Source organism: Atractosteus spatula, chromosome 6 (genome assembly GCF_055471065.1).
Source record: "Atractosteus spatula isolate fAtrSpa1 chromosome 6, fAtrSpa1.hap1, whole genome shotgun sequence".
Classification (NCBI taxonomy): Eukaryota; Metazoa; Chordata; class Actinopteri; order Semionotiformes; family Lepisosteidae; genus Atractosteus; species Atractosteus spatula.
This window is the reverse complement of record NC_142711.1, coordinates 6,749,083-6,769,667: the sequence shown is the minus strand read 5'-3', so window position 1 is coordinate 6,769,667 and position 20,585 is coordinate 6,749,083. Positions and strand designations below refer to the sequence as shown.

Genomic DNA, 20,585 nt, shown 5'->3' with positions numbered 1-20,585 from the left:
AGCATCACGCTACACGACCTTTCCGAGGATTTTCAGTTGTAGCCTTCATTTACATAATCGTAAGAAAATCACAGCGAGTTGTAGAGTCGCAGCCCATTACCGTCAGTTGTGTAGTGTGATTTTCTCGTAGCAAGTCGCATGTCTTAGGGGTGGGCAGTGAGCCAGATGTGTACTTAATACTTAATACACATTAAAGCACAATACTAATTTGTTTACAATATTTACTGGTGTTACGTTTTTCAAGATGTTTATGTGCCTGTTCTCCGTGTTGTTTGTTTGCTTTCATCCGGTGCTCTTTTATTCCGGTGTGCTCCACGTTGATAGGCTGCCAAAATGCAGCGCAATGCGAGATGTGGAACCATGATGAAAAGTCGTAAGGGAATCATGTAATTAGTCACCCCCTGCAATTCCTAGTCTTATAATTTGGCACTCTGTAGGACAGAAAGGGCAGCAAGATTCAGCAACTGCAGTCGGTCAATTTGACATGCTCTCCGACTAGAAGTCGTGTCGAGTCATGTAGTGTGACGCCGGCTTAATATGAACACCCTTCTTCCTTCCTTCTTTGGCCAGCTAATCCTCTTTTTGCTCTGCTTTCTCTACCCCTTTGCCAAAATGAGGACTTGTTGCCTAAATTCTGACTGTTCACTCAGATCGCACAAACTCAAGCCTGGCAGAAAAGTCTAACATTGTCAACCGCCATGACTTGTGTAAAATTTAGGAAACAGAGTGATGGTATTGGGATGTTTTTGCTTGTTTTGGGGCTATTAACAGTACTGCAAAAAATAAATAAATCTGCGCAACACCTTACTGAAAGTGTTTTTGCTTCCTTGTCGAGCAGCTTACCTTCGGTTCTTGGTCCTGCAAGCCAAATGTGCAAATTTCATACAGAACACGAGGATGGAGAAGAAAACGAACCCCTTCACAAATCGACGATACTGGCTTTGTGACATTCTGGATTCCCAAACAATCCTAATAAGAGAAAACAGGGGAATGCTTAAACCAATGGCATTCATACCAAAAAATATAATTCTGATTTTTATATTTTATCTTCAATCCTTTTGTACTCACGGTGATATTTTTTTTATGACTGTCTTTATGAACTAGCACTTCAGTTATTCAACCATATTGTAGATTTTCTGGCACCTCTCAAGTAATCAATCAGTAATTTCTTATATTTAGATGCATTCAGCTTTCAATCTGATTAACTTCCTGTGAAAGGTCTACACGTCTAAAGGGATAAACTGTCTAACGGGAACTTTGCACCTTCACTGCGTTTCATGTAATGTAATCAGACAGTTAACACAAACGTCTACAAGGCTGATACCTTCACAAGATGAAGGGTGCAAGAATATGTTTCAGTCTTCACAGAGGGGAGGGGATGGGACAATAGCTTCAAAAACACCTTCTGACTTTCGGTCTGAAGTCGTGGGCTTGACTGTGCTGATTTCCAGCTGAAATAAAGAGAGCAAAGAATAAAGATTAAAAATAAAATAAGAATATTCAATTTTATCTTTAAAACCTTTAAAACTATAATCTATTTTTTATATTTACTTTGGAAGGGAAAAATGTTTTTTGTGCATTTAATTTAGACACATCCAAGGTATTAGATGCAGGTAGTAAACACAAACTATAAATACAATGCAGAAAAGGCTGATATAGAAGAGGCTACTTATGAAAACGTTTTAGGTGTTTACGTTGACGTATCATTTACAGTATATCTTCAAGTGTGGTCAAGCAATTAAAAATGCAAACAGAATGCACTTTCTAAACTCTTAAAAATTATAGAATTTAAAATCAATGGATATTATATTAAAATTGTATAACACTATTGTAAGGCCTCGTTTAGAATATCATGTACAATTTTGGTCTCCATGTTATAGAAAATATTTTGCAGCTCTGGACTTGGTCCAGGGAAGAGCAACTGTACATACTGTATACTGTATAGTGTACATTCTGGAGTTTAAGGGAATGTCCTACACTGACATGCTGAAGGAAATAAATTTCTTTAGTCTTAAACAGGAAAAACTACAGAGGACCCGAGATAAGTTTTCAAAATCTTCAAAAGCACTGACAACCCAGTGGATTTCTTTGAGTGAAGAGTGAAACAAAACCAAAGGATGCATGTGGGAACTACATGGAAGGACATTTAAAACTGAAAACAAGAGGATCTTCTTTACACAACAAGAGAATGGAAATGTGAAACAAGCTAATCAGACAGGCTGAAAATACCCTAACTTCTTTCAAAGGAAAGGCTGAGATCTGATGTGATCTGAGTATCAATGAAGTACTAAATACCAAATGGGAAAAGTAGGACGACTTGCCTCCTCATTTGTAACCTATTTATAATAGTGTGTTATGCGACTAACTGTTGAAAGCTACACATTTGCTACTGTGGTAAGTTAGGCCCCATCTGTTCATCTTGTTTCAATTAAGTTTTTAAATAAGCTGATAAGCATGCTGAAAAGAGTGAAGAATAAGAACAAAGAAAAAAATGTTTAGAAACATTACTGTACATGTAAGAACAGATTCCAATAAACTCCTTGACAACGGCCAAGTGCTGATGGCATGGAAAGCCTTCTACTGCCTGATCTGCCAGCTCAATTAGTTCCAACCAGTTCTTTTCTCCCTGTTATGAAAAACATTCATGGATTAGCACATTCATTGTTCATAATTTTAGTGTTAGAGTTCAGAATTCAAATTTAGTTTACAGCACATTTTTTCCATTAATACTTACTGCCACGCAAGAACATAAATGTGGCATTAAGTTTAGGTAACAGCGTAGGCGAACACTCATAAAGGAATACAATATGCATATTAAGTTTACAGAAATGAATGAAGATGTTTCGATTAGGTTGCTGCATCAGCATACGTAGGCTGCAAAGAAAAAACACTGCATTTCTTTTCTTTTCAACATGGAATCAACCTTTAACCTGTTCCTTTGCAGACATTAATTAATTTTTCCAGGGCGGAGCGGTGGCACTGTGGCTAAGGAGCTGTGCCTGTGGCTGGAAGGTTGCCGGTTCAAATCCCACGGCTGGCAGAGAAATCCTACTCCATTGGGCCCCTGAGCAAGGCCCTTAACCCCAACTGCTCCAGGGGCGCTGTACAATGGCTGACCCTGCGCTCTGACCCCAAGCTTCTCTCTCCCTGTCTGTGTGTCTCATAGAGAGCAAGCTGGCGTATGCGAAAAGACGGATTCTTAGTGCAAGAAATTGTATATGGCCAATAAAGTGATGTTCTCTAATCTTTCTCCATAAGGGTCTTTAAAGGAGACTAATAAAGTGATCTTATCTTAAGTAACTTCTCTCTCAAGTCATTTAATAAACGGAAACCATCCATTAAATGTTCTTATCAGATACAAACTTCCTCAAACTGGTTTGAGGCTCCACTGGGACTACCGAAATTCTAGGGTACCTCCCAACTCTAAAGTTGTGGAACTGCGTTTGCGTTTGCTTACCTCCGCTTTCACTTCTTTTAAAAAGGTGCAGGTAGATTCCATCCACTGCGCTGCACGAATCACTCTCTTGTACGTGCAGTAGTTCTCAGAGCTGGCCTGTTCCAGGTAGGCTGTGGCGGACTCGTGAATGCCTGGAAAGGCCATACTGAAAGGCATGTCCATGCTAAGGAGAAACAGAGCTGCCCCCGTGCTCTCGGGCAAGTTTTCACTGGCCTGAAGCACATAAGAACATAAGAAATGTCACAGATGAATTGAAGCCATTCGGCTCTTCTAGCTCGTTTGGCAGTTATTAGTTAATTGATAAGAGGAGCTCATCAAGCACACCATAAAACAACACTGACATGACAAATCAGCAAGTGAAGCAAATGCGTGAATTATTCACCACCCTCTTCACACGAGGAAGATCACCCCCCTGCACATCTCTCACACCAGTTCATAAAGTCAGGGATGCCCTGGTAATGAAATAATGCCAGCTGGGCCCTGACCCGTTTCTGTACCGTCAGTTGGGCCTCATTGTCGCCACCAAAGCTGCAACATGGGACAGGTCCCTTTATCAGCACGAACGGATGAAAGTGGAAGAGGGAAAGATCCAGACAGCAAGGCAGATAGAGTTACAGTCCACCTAGGTCCTCAATACCCAATCGACTGCACTGCAGCCTCTAGCATGCAGTACTCAGTTCTCTGCATCCAGGGCGCCAAAGAAAGCTCTTCAAGGTCAGATACCAGTGATGGCAAAGAGATCCAATTAGCAGTGCAGGAGCAGTTCAATGACCAATATCATTTAATTTGAACAGCCTTAACGACCAGGAAAAATGTGTCTCACGTCCTATTGTAATGTGCTGGAAAATGTAATTCTTCCCAACCTAACATGAGGTCACCAAAGGTCAAAATATACCTAGGGAATGTCTCAAATCTTCCCTCAAATACTATATTCAGTGAATAATTTACTTCACTGACTTCACTGTTTGCAGTAATTAAAAGGGCATCACTAACAGTTTTTATTTTATATTTTTTTATTTTATTAAAACACTCCAGTTTTTGTGCAAAGTATCAAAGGGTTCTTAATATCTTAAACCCAAAAACATATCAGATTTTTTAATTCCATGTTTTGCTGTAATATATCCATAATAAATCCTACCCTTAGAAATGACAGTAATAATTGACAAGATTCTGAGTCGGATTAAAAGAAAAATAGAGCTCCTGAAGCGGGTTATCATCAGAGACATTATCAGACAATTATTAACCAGACCTAAAGTCTAGATGTTTAAATGCATCAAGCCAAGAAATAAATGCCGCTAATAATTTAGCAAACATTGAATCAAACTTGCAAACCATTAATCAAAACATTAGAATACTACTCAAGAAAAATTAGGCATCAACAGAAATATCAACTATGCAGGACTGAAACAGTGCATTAATTAACACTTTCCCTGTGTGATTTTCAAGAACTTCATTATGCATCATCTAAACAACACCTCTAATAAGATCACAATGGTCCTGCTTATAAAACAGTGTGCTTCTTTGTTCTATGATTAGTGCATTCTAGTTTCAGACCTTTTCCACTGGCAGGAGAGTCTGCAGCAGCCGAATGGTGAAGATTGCAGTGCCAATGTATGCCATTCTGTGGTGGACGATAACAGACTCCACTTGATCTGCGTAGCCGGCTTCTTGATGGTGAGACAAGATGTCTCCTAAACAGTCCATGGACGCCAGCAGCTTTTCTTTCTACAATAAAAAAAGAATTACAAGACAAATTTAGAAAAAAGTAATCCAAACAATCATGAAAACAATGGCAGCCTAGAAAAGCAGGGTCAGCTCATTAATCACCCTCATGATTAAACAATACATTAATTAACACTCTCCCTGTGCGATTTTCAAAAAGAAAAAACACCATCATGATGAGCGACAGTATAAGGGTAACAGAGAAGTGGCTATTTCTTGGCTTAATCATTAGGTTTTCTATTCACACACGGATACGTTTAAGAAGTCCAAAACTCCTATACCTCTTTTCGCAAACTGCACAAGCTACAACAATTTTCAAAACCCATAAAATGCCTAACACATCAATAAATACTTTGCAACATGTTCTTAACAGCTAAAATAGTTGGATGTGTTCTTATATCCTGTACATGGAAACAAAGCTTACAGTATATTGCATGCATACTAATATTTATGGACAGAACAATGGTAAGAACTTGAAAAGAAGTGTTTTTCAGCATAAGGCAGCTATGAAGGAAAGAGTTAAGGTTAACTCCTTGCCGAAAAGCTGAAAGAAGAAACAGTGTCTTGGCTCTTGAGCTTCTTCAGCTATGAGGAAGAGAGATAAAGGTAGCAGGGATATAAAGCACAGGAGAACAAAGCACAGTGTAATGAGAAAGTGTCCAAATGAAGTGAGACCTGGGGCAGAGGGGTGAACAGCTGAAATCTGTAAATAAACGGAGAGGTTGAAGGTGTGATACAAATTTAAAGATCTGATGGTTCTTTGGAGAAGAAGTTATGAAACCCATGAAAAAGGATGCCGACAGAAAATAGATATTTATCTTTTACCAAAATAACACTTGATTTGGATTGGTGAAAATAATGACATTCTCAAAAAAGATAAATATATTTTTTGGTGAATGACCAAATTCTGAGTGTAGCATGCACATGCAGTGTTTTTAAAAATGAGCTATGTAAAACTTCACTTTCACATGGGCCCACAGTGTGCAGCCTTTAGTAGTGAAAATATGATGAAAACAGTTCTGAGGACTCACACAGGAATGAGTACAGAGGTGTTATAGGGATAACATATTAATTCTAATGTATTATTTAATATGCTGGAATCAATGTATTAAAAAAATCCTTTCCTTTGAAGGAATCCAAACCTTCCAACACTGAAGGGCAGCACTGAGAAGTGGGAAACTGCTTCACCAACTTAATTATGGAGGAGAGAAAGGTCAGCGAGATTGGGCCAAGAGATTTCACCAAAATCATTCACGATACCCTGGCTTCGACAAGAAATCCCTAGATCAGTTAACTAGTAACTACCAAATGAGACAGCTGGGCAGAAAGACCTTCTCTTATGTGCTTATGTGCTTATAGTATGTTCTTCATCCTAACACTACAATGCAATGGATTTCTTAATTTGTCACTCCTAGGACACAGCACACACAGAACAATTCAGAAATTACAAGGTTTAAGTTCAATTAAAAAGACAGCGGACACTACAAATGTGATATGGTTTGGAAAATTTCACATTCTAAATTGACATCTATCAGAAGCTGTCTGTACTTCTGGATACCAACAGTTTGAAAAGCAGCCACAGGTTGGGAAATATGTTAACTTGCCAATTCCAGTCCAATTAGGCTGTTGTCATCCCAGATCTGCTCAGATACGCAGTCTTTCAGGAGAAGCATCACCTCGGACAAGAGTTCCAGGACACGAAGGAAGGTTTTCATGCTTTCTAAGAAGTAAAGATAGAAGTAAACATATTTTCCTACTTAATATCATTATGTAGGCACAAGACAACTGTACATACAGCACGCTTAGAGTTTATGTACAGGTTTAATTTGCATGCACCAGTAAAATACAACAAGATCTCACCTGTCCTAAGGAGAGGTAAGGCATGCTCGATGACTGCCACACAGAACTGGGCCAGGCTAAGCTGCAGAAACTGCAGCTCTAATACATCTTCACTCTCCATCTCTGGGAGCTCCAGATGAGCAGTGTCAAAGGGAGACTGTGCAGGCAGCCTAGGGTCCGTGTCTCTGTGAGAGCTGCTTCCACTGCAAAGAGAGTTACAATACAGTTCGACTCATTTTGACGACTTCTTTGACAGGCCAATAGAGAGAACGTTATTCAGCCCACATTGCTCCTTTTAATCGAGGATCATTCGCCTGACAGAGAACTCGAGTTCTGCACTCTAAGGGTAAGATATGAAGTAGAGGATCCATTGTTCAGCTCAAGGAGGATGAAAACTGCAATTTTAGATCAAGCCTGTAAATATTTGTATTTCTGTCAGTGTAAACAATTGCCACAGTTCTGGCAAATCACACCTTTCTGAGGACATTATGAAAGTCTACAGGCAAAGCTGTTTGCTTTCATCTAACAAGGCAAAACTTGCAAATATTTAATTTTATACCAAAGAAAATGCCAGTTCTGGTTGACACCACGTAATGCAAATCCTTTTACCACGTAATCTATGAGGTGATAGATTCTCTTCACCCGGGTTTGATGTTTTAAAGACTGGAGTAAGGGACAAAGATAAAATTGCTCTCTGCAACAGCATACAAGTCTGACAGACTAAAATACATTGGCCATCAAAAGTTGAAAATTGCTATGAACCAATGGTCCCCATCCAATTTGAGGGTGCAATTTCGAGCAATTCTGCAAAAAAAAAGAATTTGTAAAAACATCAGTATCCAGTTGAGCAAAGCATGGCTATAACTCATGGCTATAATTTCTGCCATAATGCCTCTGCCAAATACTGACTCAAGGAAGGAGAATATTTATGCAATCAGATATTTTCTGTTTTATATTTATATATTGTATATTTCTGAAATATATATATATTACATTTTATATTAATTTAGGACAATCTGTAGAATTCTTTTTACTTTGCCATCATAAAGTGTTTTGTTTATTCAATAAGAAAAAAATCCCAATTAAAATGCATTATGATTCCATATTGTAACACAGAAAAATGTGAAAAATTCCAAGGAGGTGAATACTTCTGATAGCTGTTGTACCTGATCCTCTATGAAATTTTAATTTCTGTCAGAAGCAATTAAAAACCAACTCAATAGTAGTTATTCTGAAATTCTAACAAATGGCAGTAGCAAAATCTGAAGACTTCAGGCATTAACTGTTGGTTGTTCCACCCTGTCCTACAACTCCATGTTAAAGCACACGTACTACACAGGTCAGGCATTACACAGTACAAACTTGACACTGTCTGGTGTATACAAATAATTCATCTCAATACTGAATGCAAGTGGGGGTTTTTTACCCTTTCACTGCACTGTTCCTTAGAAGTGTGACTGTCTATAAAAAATGTAATTATAATTTTCTCCTTTTGTAAAACAGTTTTAGATATTATAATTAGTTATTTATAATTAGTAATTAACATTAGTTTTCTCAAAGAAATATATAAAAATGAAAAGTGGTAGCTAATCAGTCTACTGTCACACATTACCAGTTACTGCAAAAAAAGAACTGTAAAATCCAAAATATATCCAACTGTGTGTGAAAAATTCAATTTTGAAATGAAAATCTTATTTGTGAGGGATTTTTATTAGGTTTTCAAAAAAACATTAAACGTAAATAAGAGCACTGAAATATTAATAATAATTCCATTGTAAAATATATACAGACGACAAATTCAACACAAAAACACCATCACAATTCACTGTCCTGCTGTCCAGTATCCTGCCGTTATCCAGCAGAAGGGGGTGTCTTTCAAGCATTTGGCAAGCTTTGCAGGTTATAAGCACTGATCAAATAAAGTGCCAGTCTAGAAATGTTCCACTGCAATCTTAATAGAACTGCACACAGCAAAATCATCATATGAACTATTAATGATTAAAACACAGAAAACACAAGAGTCATATTTATCAAGCCCCAGGAGTTAGTATTTTGTAATTGCTTCTCTTGCTCCTGGCAAGTATTACACTGACAAGGTGCTCCCTGTAGTTTGCTCTGAGGCTTCTCTTCTGTTAGGGCATTTTTAACGTTCCTCCAGGCAGAATTCCTCTATGTCCTTCAGACCCTTTGGTTTCCATTAGTGATCTGCCTCCTTGAATTTTAAAACATTTATTTTGTATGCAGGTAACCATTTCCAGAACCAGATATCCGACCAAAATGTCCTGGTATTTGTTGGAGTTCATGATTCTGCCTACCATAACAAGGGCTCCAGGATTCAGTGCTACAAAACAACCTCAAGTCATGTTTCCCCCTTCAATATTTCACAGCAGGCATAATTGCTTCCTACACATGAAAAACGTTTCACATTTTTGTGCTAAATATAATGCTAATGAGCATGCCCAAAAAGCCCAATTTTCATTTTTACTTTCATACTTAGATGTGTGAAAAAAGTGACCAGAGTTTTCTATTTAATTAATTATGACAAACGACTTTGGTCTGTTCAATGTTATTGCAATTACAGTAAAACATTTTTAAACAAGACCCATTATCCTAATGTAATGAAGGGCCATTTCACGCACTGTGCTTAATTCAACTGCTTGCTCAAATACAATGCTAGACAGGTTGATACATAAATATTTATCACTCAAAAATTGTAGAGAATTCACAGAATTTATTCCATTCCTTGCAGTAGCTTAAATATAAATATAAATGTTTATTTAATATAGGTTATTAAATATTAAAATTAAGTTTCACATCACATCACTTACCAATAAATGCACAGTTAACATACTGCTTTATCCTATTGTCTTCACAATAAATTAAAAAACAATCTACAGCATAAATAACACTGATTTTATTTCACTGTCGACCCTATTCACTGTATGTAACAAATGTCCACATACCGTTATCTTTAAAAAAACGAGCATCATGCAGCTTGCACATCTTTCTCGAATTTCAACAAACATTAGCTAAGAAGCAAAACAGGCTACAAACTGAAACCTCCTTTTTTAGGATCTACTATCAATTTTAGGTCGTGTACATATTGTGGAGAAAAATTGTGTCTGTCACTCAGGATGTCCCTTTATTCCCTTGTGTATCAGAACAAACAATGTACCCATCACATCTTTACAGATTTTCCTAGTAGAGTATCTAGATCACCGTCAAGAGACTTGATATCATTCACAATGCTATATGGCTTTCCTGTAGCCATAATGCAACCCACATCGGCCCACATACGCTACCACAGTTTTACATCTCCATCAGAACCTACATGGCCAATTTTACCTGTTAAGGGTCAAGGCGATCCAGAGCCAACACGGGTTTAGAAAGTGGATTTCATAAAGCTTAGTGCTCAAGGATTCAAAGGTCTGGACAGACTAAAAATGACAAATCAGCTGCTACAGAAATTTCAGCAAAAACATTCGAAGCAGATGTAAATTTTTAAAAAGGCCTGGGAGTCATACCTGGACGACGCAGCGTCTCCATCCTGCCCATCCCCTCGGGCTCTCTGAACTGTCCGGCCGATGACCGAAGGCCTGGGACTGGAGTCTTCCGGCGAAGGGTTGCAGGACGCCTGCGTTCCCCTCATCTCCTGGGAGTAGGACACTGAGGAATTCTGCGACACCGAATCTACAGGACGTACAGCATAACATCACAGGTGCTCCTGCTGACTCGTTTAAGCTGCTCAACACCCAGAAGCCAGGGGGTGAGATTTTCTTAAATTAAGAGCTTTCGTTTGAATCAACAGTACAACACGAACCAGGCAACAGGTGTAAACTAGCGGGGAACACATCTAAAACCAAAAACGCAAGGAACATCTTTACACAAAGAGTTGAGGGAGTCTGGAAGAAGCTAAACAGATATGTTCTTGAAATCGATACCCTGGCTTCTTTCTGGATGAGATCACTGGATCAATTACGTAGCTACTGAAAAACCTAGGTGTTATATAGAGGGTATAGTGGGCTTTTCTCATTTCCAGCTGCTCCTTCTTAATTTTAACCTACTGTAGTCAGTAATCAATTGATTCTCGAAGTATGTCAGGATTGAAATTTAATTTTATTTAATAATTTCCACCGACTGGAAGACAACTAAAAACCTAAATTATTTTATAATGACATGAAAAACAATTCAAGTGGTCATGAAATCAAGTTCTTTTATCCTGATTTGTTTGTATGCTTGACAATGTTATGAGGTGCAGATATGAATGACAGACAAATACACAACTGATCTCCAGAAGTTGATTGAAACATTTAACATTATAAGCAGCACTCCGTCCCAAATTTGTGTCTTCGTGCAGTCACTGAGATTAATTCACAAGATATAAAAAGAATGACTGAACACACAGGCCTCACCTTGCTTGGCTGAGAGGAAGCTTGGATCTCTGTAAAAGTGAAGTCTGCTTCTCAGATTTGTGCACAACTGCTGCAGGCAGGCAATAGCTTGAAGTGTTAAATACACACTGCTGCCTCTGCCAGCATTCAGCTTCAGTAGCGAGAGCAGATTCTGTAGGGTAGAAGACCTTTGTTCAGAAAGGAAGAAAGCAGCAATCAAAGCTGAAAGTTAAGTATGCCACCTGACTAAAATATCTTGGGTGGAGCATCTGAGAACCTCATATTCACAAAGGGAATCAAGTCTGGGCTTTGACTGGGCCACTCAAAGACATTCACCTTTTTCTGCTGAAGCCACTACAGTGTCGCATTATCTGTACGCTTGGGGATCTTTTACCTGTTGGAACATGAATCTTTACCCCAGACTAAGGTCTTTTGCTAACTGAAGTAGATTCACCTAGTGGACAGCCTCATTTGGCTCAATTTTTTAAGTTCCACTATCCAATAGATTGTGGTCCTCTGGAATCAATCCAAACAAGAGCAACCAGATTTCCATTCCAAAGCTTAAGGCTTGGATTTTTTGCACTGTTAAAATGTTAAGAGTTTACGGATTGATTTGAATTTAAGTCTCCAAGGATAAAGGCATCAGATAAATAAAAAAACATGCTTAAATCAGATATCTGCTATCGAAAATACTACAGTATGTCTCTATTGCCACTGCTATCTGTCTCTTAAAAATCAGAATCCAATGTCTGCTATACCAAAAGGGGACTGGTTTGAACTTTGATCATTAGAGATCACTCAGCTCTGAATATAAGTATTACTTTATGCCCGTGTGAAAATGAAGACAATGGATTTGACCCCCACAGGGAGCTTCTGCGTCTGTCATGGGCAGTACATGCTCCTGTATGTTCTGTTACTTAGCAACCTGGGAATTGAGCTTCACTTCTCACATGCATTTTCATATACAGTACGTACCTGTACTATTTTTGGACGCTGAAGAAAAATCTCAGCTGGGAAATCCTGCATAATCACATCCTGCAGAAGTTCACAAGTTGTGCGAACTAAATTGTGGTTGTTACTCCTCAGGGAGCTTGAAATGAACGCAGAGATTAGAAAAATGACCGAAAACACCTTAAATTCACAAATCTGACTGATCTAATTATGATTCTCTTCACAGTGCATTTTTCCATGCCTAGTTAATTTAGCTGTGATAATGTAATTCAAAAGTGAGTCTTATTTTCAACTGCCAGGCGAGAAGCCCAAGAGATATTTAAGGACATACAGTAAAGCTCAAAAATGATGAGAGGCCATTCTTCTTATCATTGTCTTTGCCAGCTATATTTGAGAGCAGGAAAAGTGTGTGAGTGTGAGTCAGAAGTGTGTGTTGGTTAGAGAGGTAAAAGTAAAGTTATGACTTTTCAATGTGGAATTAAAGAAAGAAAAGACATGTTTCAGCTGTTAAGCCTTCAATAGGGGTACCCGCAGAAAAGGTAAGAGCCACAGCGTTTAGTTTTCAAGTGTGGAATTAACACTTTTTGAAATTTACCTTTCGTTTGATGACAATATATGTCTATCCGTTGTTGTCAAAGCTAACCAGGGAAAAGTGGAAAACTTCAAGCACTTCACTGAATCGCCCACTGTCGAAACAAGACATGTAACACAAAGCCTCTTTACAAGGGAACATAAACTGCAGGAGAAATAGCAGGGTGCCTGACTTCACCAGAAAAATGAATCATAGGGAGAAGACTTTCACAGATGTATTTGAAAAATCCCTGCGAAGTTCTAAAGATAGCTATAAGTTTACAGTATCTCATAATACCAATGAAATGCTGTAGTAAGAGAAACACGTAAATGAAAATCCATCTGTCATGTCAGATACTAATACACTTGTCACCCCCAGACCAATAAACCGGCAGGAGAGCTTGTGAGGAACCACAGATTTAACAAGACTTCCTTGAATTCTTTGACAATCTTGTTCCCAGACCATGAAGTAAACCACAGTATATTCCTCGGCCCAGCTGAGCTATTACCTGCTATTGTCTGTGGAGGGATAGCCGATTGCCTTGTGTCTTGTGAACTTTTCTGGAAATATCCCATCATTGGCAACATCTCTTCTATTTGCTCAAGAAGGACTTCTAAAAATAAATATTGAGAGAAATAAAGCTAAAACGTAAACCTTAGACAAATACAAAAAACAGAACAATTCATTAAAGTGAATTTTTCTTACATTCACAGAGAACTGTTTCTACTGGCACAAAACCAGCAAGAACCAAAAATTAACATCGGCTATGTAGTTTCAACTACAGAACTAGCTGAAAGAAGGGTGTGATGAGAAAGCTGTATTAAAGAGCCTGATCTCCAAAACTAACCCGCATAATCTAAAACCATGCAAACAGCCGTGCAAACAAAAGGAGAATCAATGTGACACAAATTTCACCGGTCTTTCAAGATGAGTTGTGAAAACACCACTGAATCAATTCCAAAGCCGAGTCATTTCATCTCCTTGCACCTTTATTTTCAGCAGTTGCCAGCTCCTGCCCTTGGTCAAAGGCCTGTGGACAGTCAGGAGGGAGTTCTGGGAGCTGGAAAAGCCTGTCCAAGATGCCATCCACGCTTGGCTGCAGCTCTGGTTCCACGCTGGGCCGAAGCTGAGACAGGAACTCCACTGCTCCCACCTCCCTGAGCAGCTGTGCTGCCGTCGGGTGCTGCAGTGAAACACACAGAAGGACCTGACAGCTGGACTACACTACGTTACCCATCCATCCATTTTGTAACCGTGAGGGCGCCAGACCCTATCCCGGGAAGGAGGGATGCACCGATAGGGAGTTTCTTGGACGATAACAATAACCGATAATTAACAGCTTGTTTTGGCCGATACAGATACCGATAACCGATCATTTTACTTTTTTTTTTGCATGCTAGCTGCCTCGTATTCTTTAAATAATTGAAATTGACGAGTTATCCAATGACTAATTTGATAATTAGTGGTACTGAAACTCTTGATTTTGTTTCTTCCTCGCCGTAGTTCGGCTGAACACATTTGTTGCACATTGCAGCTCTGTTATCCTCTGCGGAAATGGTGAAAAAGTTCCACACCGCCGACATTTTCACCCTGCAGCAGCTGTACGGTACCCAGCCTAGTGCGTCAGTGTGTGCACAAAAAAAACTAGTTGCGCCAACAAAAACAAGGGCGCCGCATTATCGGTTGTAATTATCGGCTGTAATTTCATTGTCGGAACGATTATAATAATTACATTTTCCTATTCATCTGAGACTAATATATTGGCCTCCGATACACCGTGCACCCCTACCAGGAAGCGAGGGGCGCCAGGCGGGAAGCACTCTGGAGGGGACGCCTGTCCATCGCTGGGCACACGCAAGAACAGACATGCACTCACTCCCCTCAGGGCCAATTTTCCCAGAAGCCAATATGTTTTTGGACTGTGTGACGGAACTGGAGCTTCCGAAACAAGCCCCCGCAGACACGGGGAAATCATGCAAACTTCACGCAGGTAGCACTGAATTGGACCCAGGGCTTCAGGGACTCTGCGCTGCAAGGCAGTGATGCTAACCACTGACTCACTGTGCCACTCTCCTACACTCTCTAATAATAGTGATAATTCCAGGACAACTAATTAACACTTCTCAACAGAACCTTTCTTTCAACGATCATAATCAATTTCAGGGTTTGTCGCACAGTCCTTGGTTAGTTGTGCCTCCTTATAATGCCATGAATGAAAGGATTGTTATATACTTGCAAGCATTTTTCTGTTAGGTTTTCAGATCACAAATCCCTGAAACATTCATCAATGAACCCAAAGACCAAGACTTACAAATAAATACTTCTCGGGTTTCTTAAATGATTTCTTTCATAAATTGCATTATTATTATTAATAATAATAATAATAATAATAATAATAATAATATTAAGGCATCATTATTTTAAGAACTGTCTTGCTCTCTCTTGCTTGACCAACTTACTTTGGCTAAGACATTCAGGAGGCCCATCACTTCTCCTGCTGTAGGTACCTCTGGGAAGTTAAACCACTCCAGCAGTGAAACAAACAGCATTTTCTCTTGGGCAAGGTCGGGAACAGAAATTAAGCCATGTTCCAGCTTAAATACGATGTTCTTCAGGGCTCGCTCTCGGATTTCCACCAGGGGGTGACCTGCCAAATACAAACACGTTTGAAACGTCAAGCAACAAACCGTTGAAATGCATTTATAACAAAGGAACTCGAGAGCTTACTGTTCTTAATCGCAATGTACAATTCATAAAATGGGCGCTGGGGCTCATTAACCAAAAACCCCGTTAACGACTGTTTTAGGCAGATAGAAACTACCACTGTCATCCGTGGGTTCCGCAGAAATGCTTGTGGTAAAACTGCTGTCCACATATTACATCAAAATGAATTTAAAATATGATTTAAAGAAAATCATCGCAATGGTTAAATGGAGAAAATGGTGAATAAAGAGATTTTAAGCACTGAAGAACTGTGCACATAACAAAAATGTTGCTGAACTTAGATCAATACGAGTACAGCTACAACTGGGTTGGGGTCACAGTCACAGTCAGCTTTACTTTTTTTTTAAAGAGAAAAATAACGCTACTTGTATACGATTAAATAATCGTCGTTTTATAGAACTGGCCTAGCTTTTTAAACTCTTCATTTGGTAACCCTGACAACTGATGACTTTAGAGACAACATAATGAGACCCAACTTCATCCACTTCAACTACACGAGTTATTAGTTACATTTAATAACAAAAGAAATTTAAATTGAATGCATTACTCCTACCTAATTCAAACACGGAGCTGCTTTATTCTTAAATCGTGGGCGGTAGTGAACTAAATAATACCTACATATCTTAACGACACAGTATGCTTGCATATAAATATGATATATTCTGAAAATCTACCAGATTTATGAAATTACTCAAATGCAGGGGGATAGGCCTAATCGAATAAGAAGCTAAACGCTTACCAATCTTCTTGATCAGCGTAGACAGCTCCATATTCTCTTTATTTCGTACTGAGACAAAGACAAAACCATATCTTTGCAGTTAAACTGCCATCAGCTCCTGTCACCTAAAACCGGGTTTGTTTTCAACAACCGCGCCAGGGTCGTCCGGAGTTCTTCTTCCGGGTCACGTAAACGTTCCCCTTTTTTTCGGTGCCTGATGAACGACTTACTGCTTCCAGACACAATGTAATGTTTATATGATAAATGTGTGTTTATTACTTGTACGTCAATTTTTTCCATCTTCCGTGTCATATCAAGCCAGGGTTTGTTTGTTTTTGTGCATAGCAGCCAGCAAAGAACGACATTTCCCAGAAACCACCGGAAACGCCCTATTCAATAATGACAACAGAGCAGCGGCTGTTCGGTTACAGTTACAATGTGTGAATACTGTACATTGCAAACTATTAAACAGGAGGAACAGTCCCAGTTTTATGCACGTTTACGTGTTGATAAGAAAAATAGGTAAAGAGTGTTTATTAACGTAACAAAATCTATCTTGGAAAGACAGGCATTTTCCGAACTCAAATAGCATCAGGTTTGGCAACGTTTAAAAATAATAATAAAAAAATCTTATCGGTATTGAAAAAATAATATCCAGACTAACATAAATTTAAATGTTAAAACATACGTACCGAATAGTTTATAATAGGTAACGTACTGTATGGATTATCTAGTATTCTCCATAAAATGTTTCTGAACAATACACAATAGAGGGTTTGTGAACTTTGGAAACAACTGCCGATTATTCACCCAGGTCTATCCCCTCATTGCTGACTATTTTTATTTAACTCACCTTATACGGATTTAAGAAACAATAATTCCATGTTTAAGCTACAAACATAATAGCCAATAATAATAAAGAAATAATAATAAATCTACATACATATATAGCCATTTTTAATCTGATTCTATTTACCCTCTTCAGTCTTGTACAGTTTCATTTTCAGTAACAACCTGGAGAGTACTTGTCTATAGTGCAAATCGTTCAAGGGTGCAGTTTGAAATGAATCTTGCTTGGGGCTACAAAGTAGTATCTTATCTGACTGCTAATCATAAAATGATTACAAATAAGAGCAAATCATTTGGCCCATATGGACTGGTTTATTAGCTACAGTACCAACTTATCCTAGGATCTCACTTTGCTGTTTCTTTGAAGAGGCCAGGGTCTTGGTTTCAACAACATGGCTGGGTAGCTTGTTCCACACTCCCACAGCCCTCTGTGTAAAGCATGTTCTCGATTTTAAGAGCATTTCCTTATAGTTTCCAGTTGTGTCTTTGGGTTTGTGTTTTGCTGTTGAATCTGAACAACTCCACTGGGTTGACTTCATCAACACTCTTGAGGATTTTAAATATAGGTCCTAGAGTTCAGGTCCCCTCATAAATAGTCTTCTATTATCAAGGCTAAAAAGATTCAGTTCTTTTTGTCTGCCAGTGCAAGGCATTTCATTATTATTTCATACAGAAATGTATCTGTATTCTTTACTCTGCAATGATTACAGAGCAGTAAAATGTTTTTGTAATGAGGTGACCCAAATTGTACACAGTATTTTAAAGGCACACTTTCCTAGTCTATCACTTTTTCACATTGCCTGGAAGATTAAAATCATGTGTCTCCATAAACATTTCAACTTTAATTTGAATCCATATCCTACCGATCTGGAGTTCAGAGGTCCTTAATGCTACTAACTGAAATGTTTTAGTGACAATGTATATATACACAGCAGAACAGTACAGCTTCTCAATGTAAATTCCCCAAAAATATACCAATTCCAATTCTAATACAAAGCATTAAATTAATCATATACTGTATTTGTACATAATATACCCTGATCCATAGTTTTAGCTCCTGAGCCAACAAAACCAGGATTTGCAGCATTTGCAGCATGCAATGAGTCAAGATATAGATGAGTGATGTCCTTCCTCCCATACCGTATGTCTCAATGGGTGGACATAGGGAAAATCTACTTGTGTTGGTCGACCAGTAGGTGGCGCTCCTTTCACTGTACCAGAAAAAAACAAATCAACACAACTACATAGCAACAGGAGAACAACCGGGACTCATATGGATGAGATGTGATGGTAAGTACTATATATATCTTATTTATACAGTCAGCCCTTTAGTTGGGTAAGTATATCCACTCACTTCTCTGCCTTAATGGTTGTGTGGTGAGCTCTTGGCACCATAATACTTTCCACAAAGCAAGGACATAGCACATCATTCCTGGGTGAAGTGAGATGAAGTGGTCATTGCAGTGATGTTTTAACAACTTACATTTTAACAGCAGATTTGTATTGTGTGTACGTGTTGTTGGTATTATAGACATTTACACTTAACACTCTAAACTGAATCTTTCCGGATGAGGACTTTAAGCCTCTATTGCAAAATCCTAATCCCGGAAGGCCAGTGTGTCTACAGGTTTTCCAAGTCTCTTTCAAACTGCAGCACCTGAACAGCTGGGAGCAACTGTGAAATCGGTCCAGTTAAGCCAGTTTCCAGGTAATTTAGCTTGTTAAGTGCTGAGATTGAATGAAAACCTGCAGGCATAGCAGTGCTCCAGGGCCAGGACTGGACAGTCCTGCTGCATACTGTATCCCTGTGCTTTCTAGAAATGCCACCCAAGACATCTTTCATCTACTGTCTTCAGCAATACTGAGACTATGACCTCTTTTTGCCAACAGCTCAGGGAGAGTCAGTGAACTCCCTGCCTTATAACAAGCTATGTATGTTTCCAATTAACCTTGAAATACATTGTTTGAAAAGCAGTCTCAGGCATTTTGCCTACAACACTTTCCTTTTTAACCTAACACATTTGAGACAGCTGCATGTTTTTATTTCCTTTTAAATGCATCTTGAGTCTAAATTTTCTTTTCACTTTGGTTTTCGCGTTGCAGGCTAACTGGTATCAATGGAGCAGTGAGAAAAATATCATTGGGTTGCCTGGCTGTTTATAATCTTGTTTGTGTTCGTGCTGGAACTGGTAGACGTGATGAGAAAAGGCAAATCAGTCACAGATAAAAGGTGATAAGACGACAAGGCTACATGGTTCAATTGAAGAAGAAATTACTGTTTGGCTTTGCATTAGATTTTATTTTTTCTGTTCTTTTGTAACTTATGCACGCAAATCCAGAAATGTTTCTGTCAAAACCAATACATGGCTTATATTGCGGACGGGTCAGACATGAGAGAAACTACTTTTTTGGCTTTTTGAAATTCTTAGGGAGCATTGCAGTGTTGTAAAAACAAACATGTTCTTTCTAGCACTTGTCTTCCTGAACCACTACCTGAACATTTTGCTTGAACTAATTAGTGCAAGTTGCGAATTTAGTTTTCTAAAAATATAAAATATGAACCTTCTCCAGAATATGTGAAATTTCAAAATGATAAATTGTTTATCTTGGTAGGTCTCAGCTCATTTTATGTAAAACGTTAAAATGCAGGCCACAGAATCACATTTCTCAGGTTCTTAATAAAACCCTCTTCAGCTACCATAAGGGAAGTATACAGTAATTGGTCTAAATCCATGACCTTTTCAGGACTGTAGCGCTTGTGAGGAAATTGATACAGCAGGGCTGCAGCAGTTTGTTTTAGTGAAGAAGATAAATTATTTTGTTCTTACGTTCAACAACATAGAAATTGGGCTGTAATGGAAAATGTTTGTGTGAATTAGAAATTTAGCTTTTGAGTCGAAAGCATGTCCACTTATTTGCTTTCCATTTAGTTCTTCTAAGTTTTCACAACTTAGATTTTAAAAACACATTTGAATTGTGTTTGTTGTAGGCACTGTAGGCATTTAGAATTGTGTGTGTGGCATAGGCATTATAAGCATGTTTTAAAGGCTTCTTCTTTAATAACAGATTTCAATTATGTGTTTATGTTGTGGGCATGATTTATCAACTTACATTTTAACAACAGAATTCGATTGTGTGTGCATGTGTTGTAGACATTCAGTTTTACATTTTAACAACAACTTACATTTTAATAATGGATTTAAATTGTATGTGTGGTGAAGGCATTGCTGCGAACTACTGTCTTTTCCTCACCTTCTGGAATAGCTTCCAACATATTCTTCATGCTGGGAGTAGGCATGACCTGAAAACAGCAATGGTGTAATTACAGTAATCAATGCATTTTTAATACTGTTGAAATAAGAT

General features: G+C 38.5%; 1 protein-coding gene across 1 annotated transcript in view; it reads right to left on the bottom strand.

Moving 5' to 3' along the window:
• Nucleotides 1-16,435, bottom strand: part of rttn (rotatin) — a 72,328-nt gene extending 55,893 nt beyond the window's left edge. Inside the window, exons 1-15 of the mRNA XM_088918828.1 lie at nt 16,395-16,435; nt 15,391-15,578; nt 13,919-14,114; nt 13,440-13,544; nt 12,956-13,046; nt 12,385-12,499; nt 11,431-11,581; nt 10,543-10,708; nt 7,040-7,221; nt 6,784-6,899; nt 5,012-5,182; nt 3,458-3,670; nt 2,514-2,626; nt 1,325-1,451; nt 844-969 (exon numbers count right to left, since the gene is read on the bottom strand). Coding sequence (XP_088774954.1) covers nt 844-969; nt 1,325-1,451; nt 2,514-2,626; nt 3,458-3,670; nt 5,012-5,182; nt 6,784-6,899; nt 7,040-7,221; nt 10,543-10,708; nt 11,431-11,581; nt 12,385-12,499; nt 12,956-13,046; nt 13,440-13,544; nt 13,919-14,114; nt 15,391-15,578; nt 16,395-16,425 — 2,091 coding nt within the window. The 5' untranslated portion in view covers nt 16,426-16,435. The remainder of the gene's footprint in view (nt 1-843; nt 970-1,324; nt 1,452-2,513; nt 2,627-3,457; nt 3,671-5,011; nt 5,183-6,783; nt 6,900-7,039; nt 7,222-10,542; nt 10,709-11,430; nt 11,582-12,384; nt 12,500-12,955; nt 13,047-13,439; nt 13,545-13,918; nt 14,115-15,390; nt 15,579-16,394) is intronic.
• Nucleotides 16,436-20,585: the final 4,150 nt, after the last annotated feature.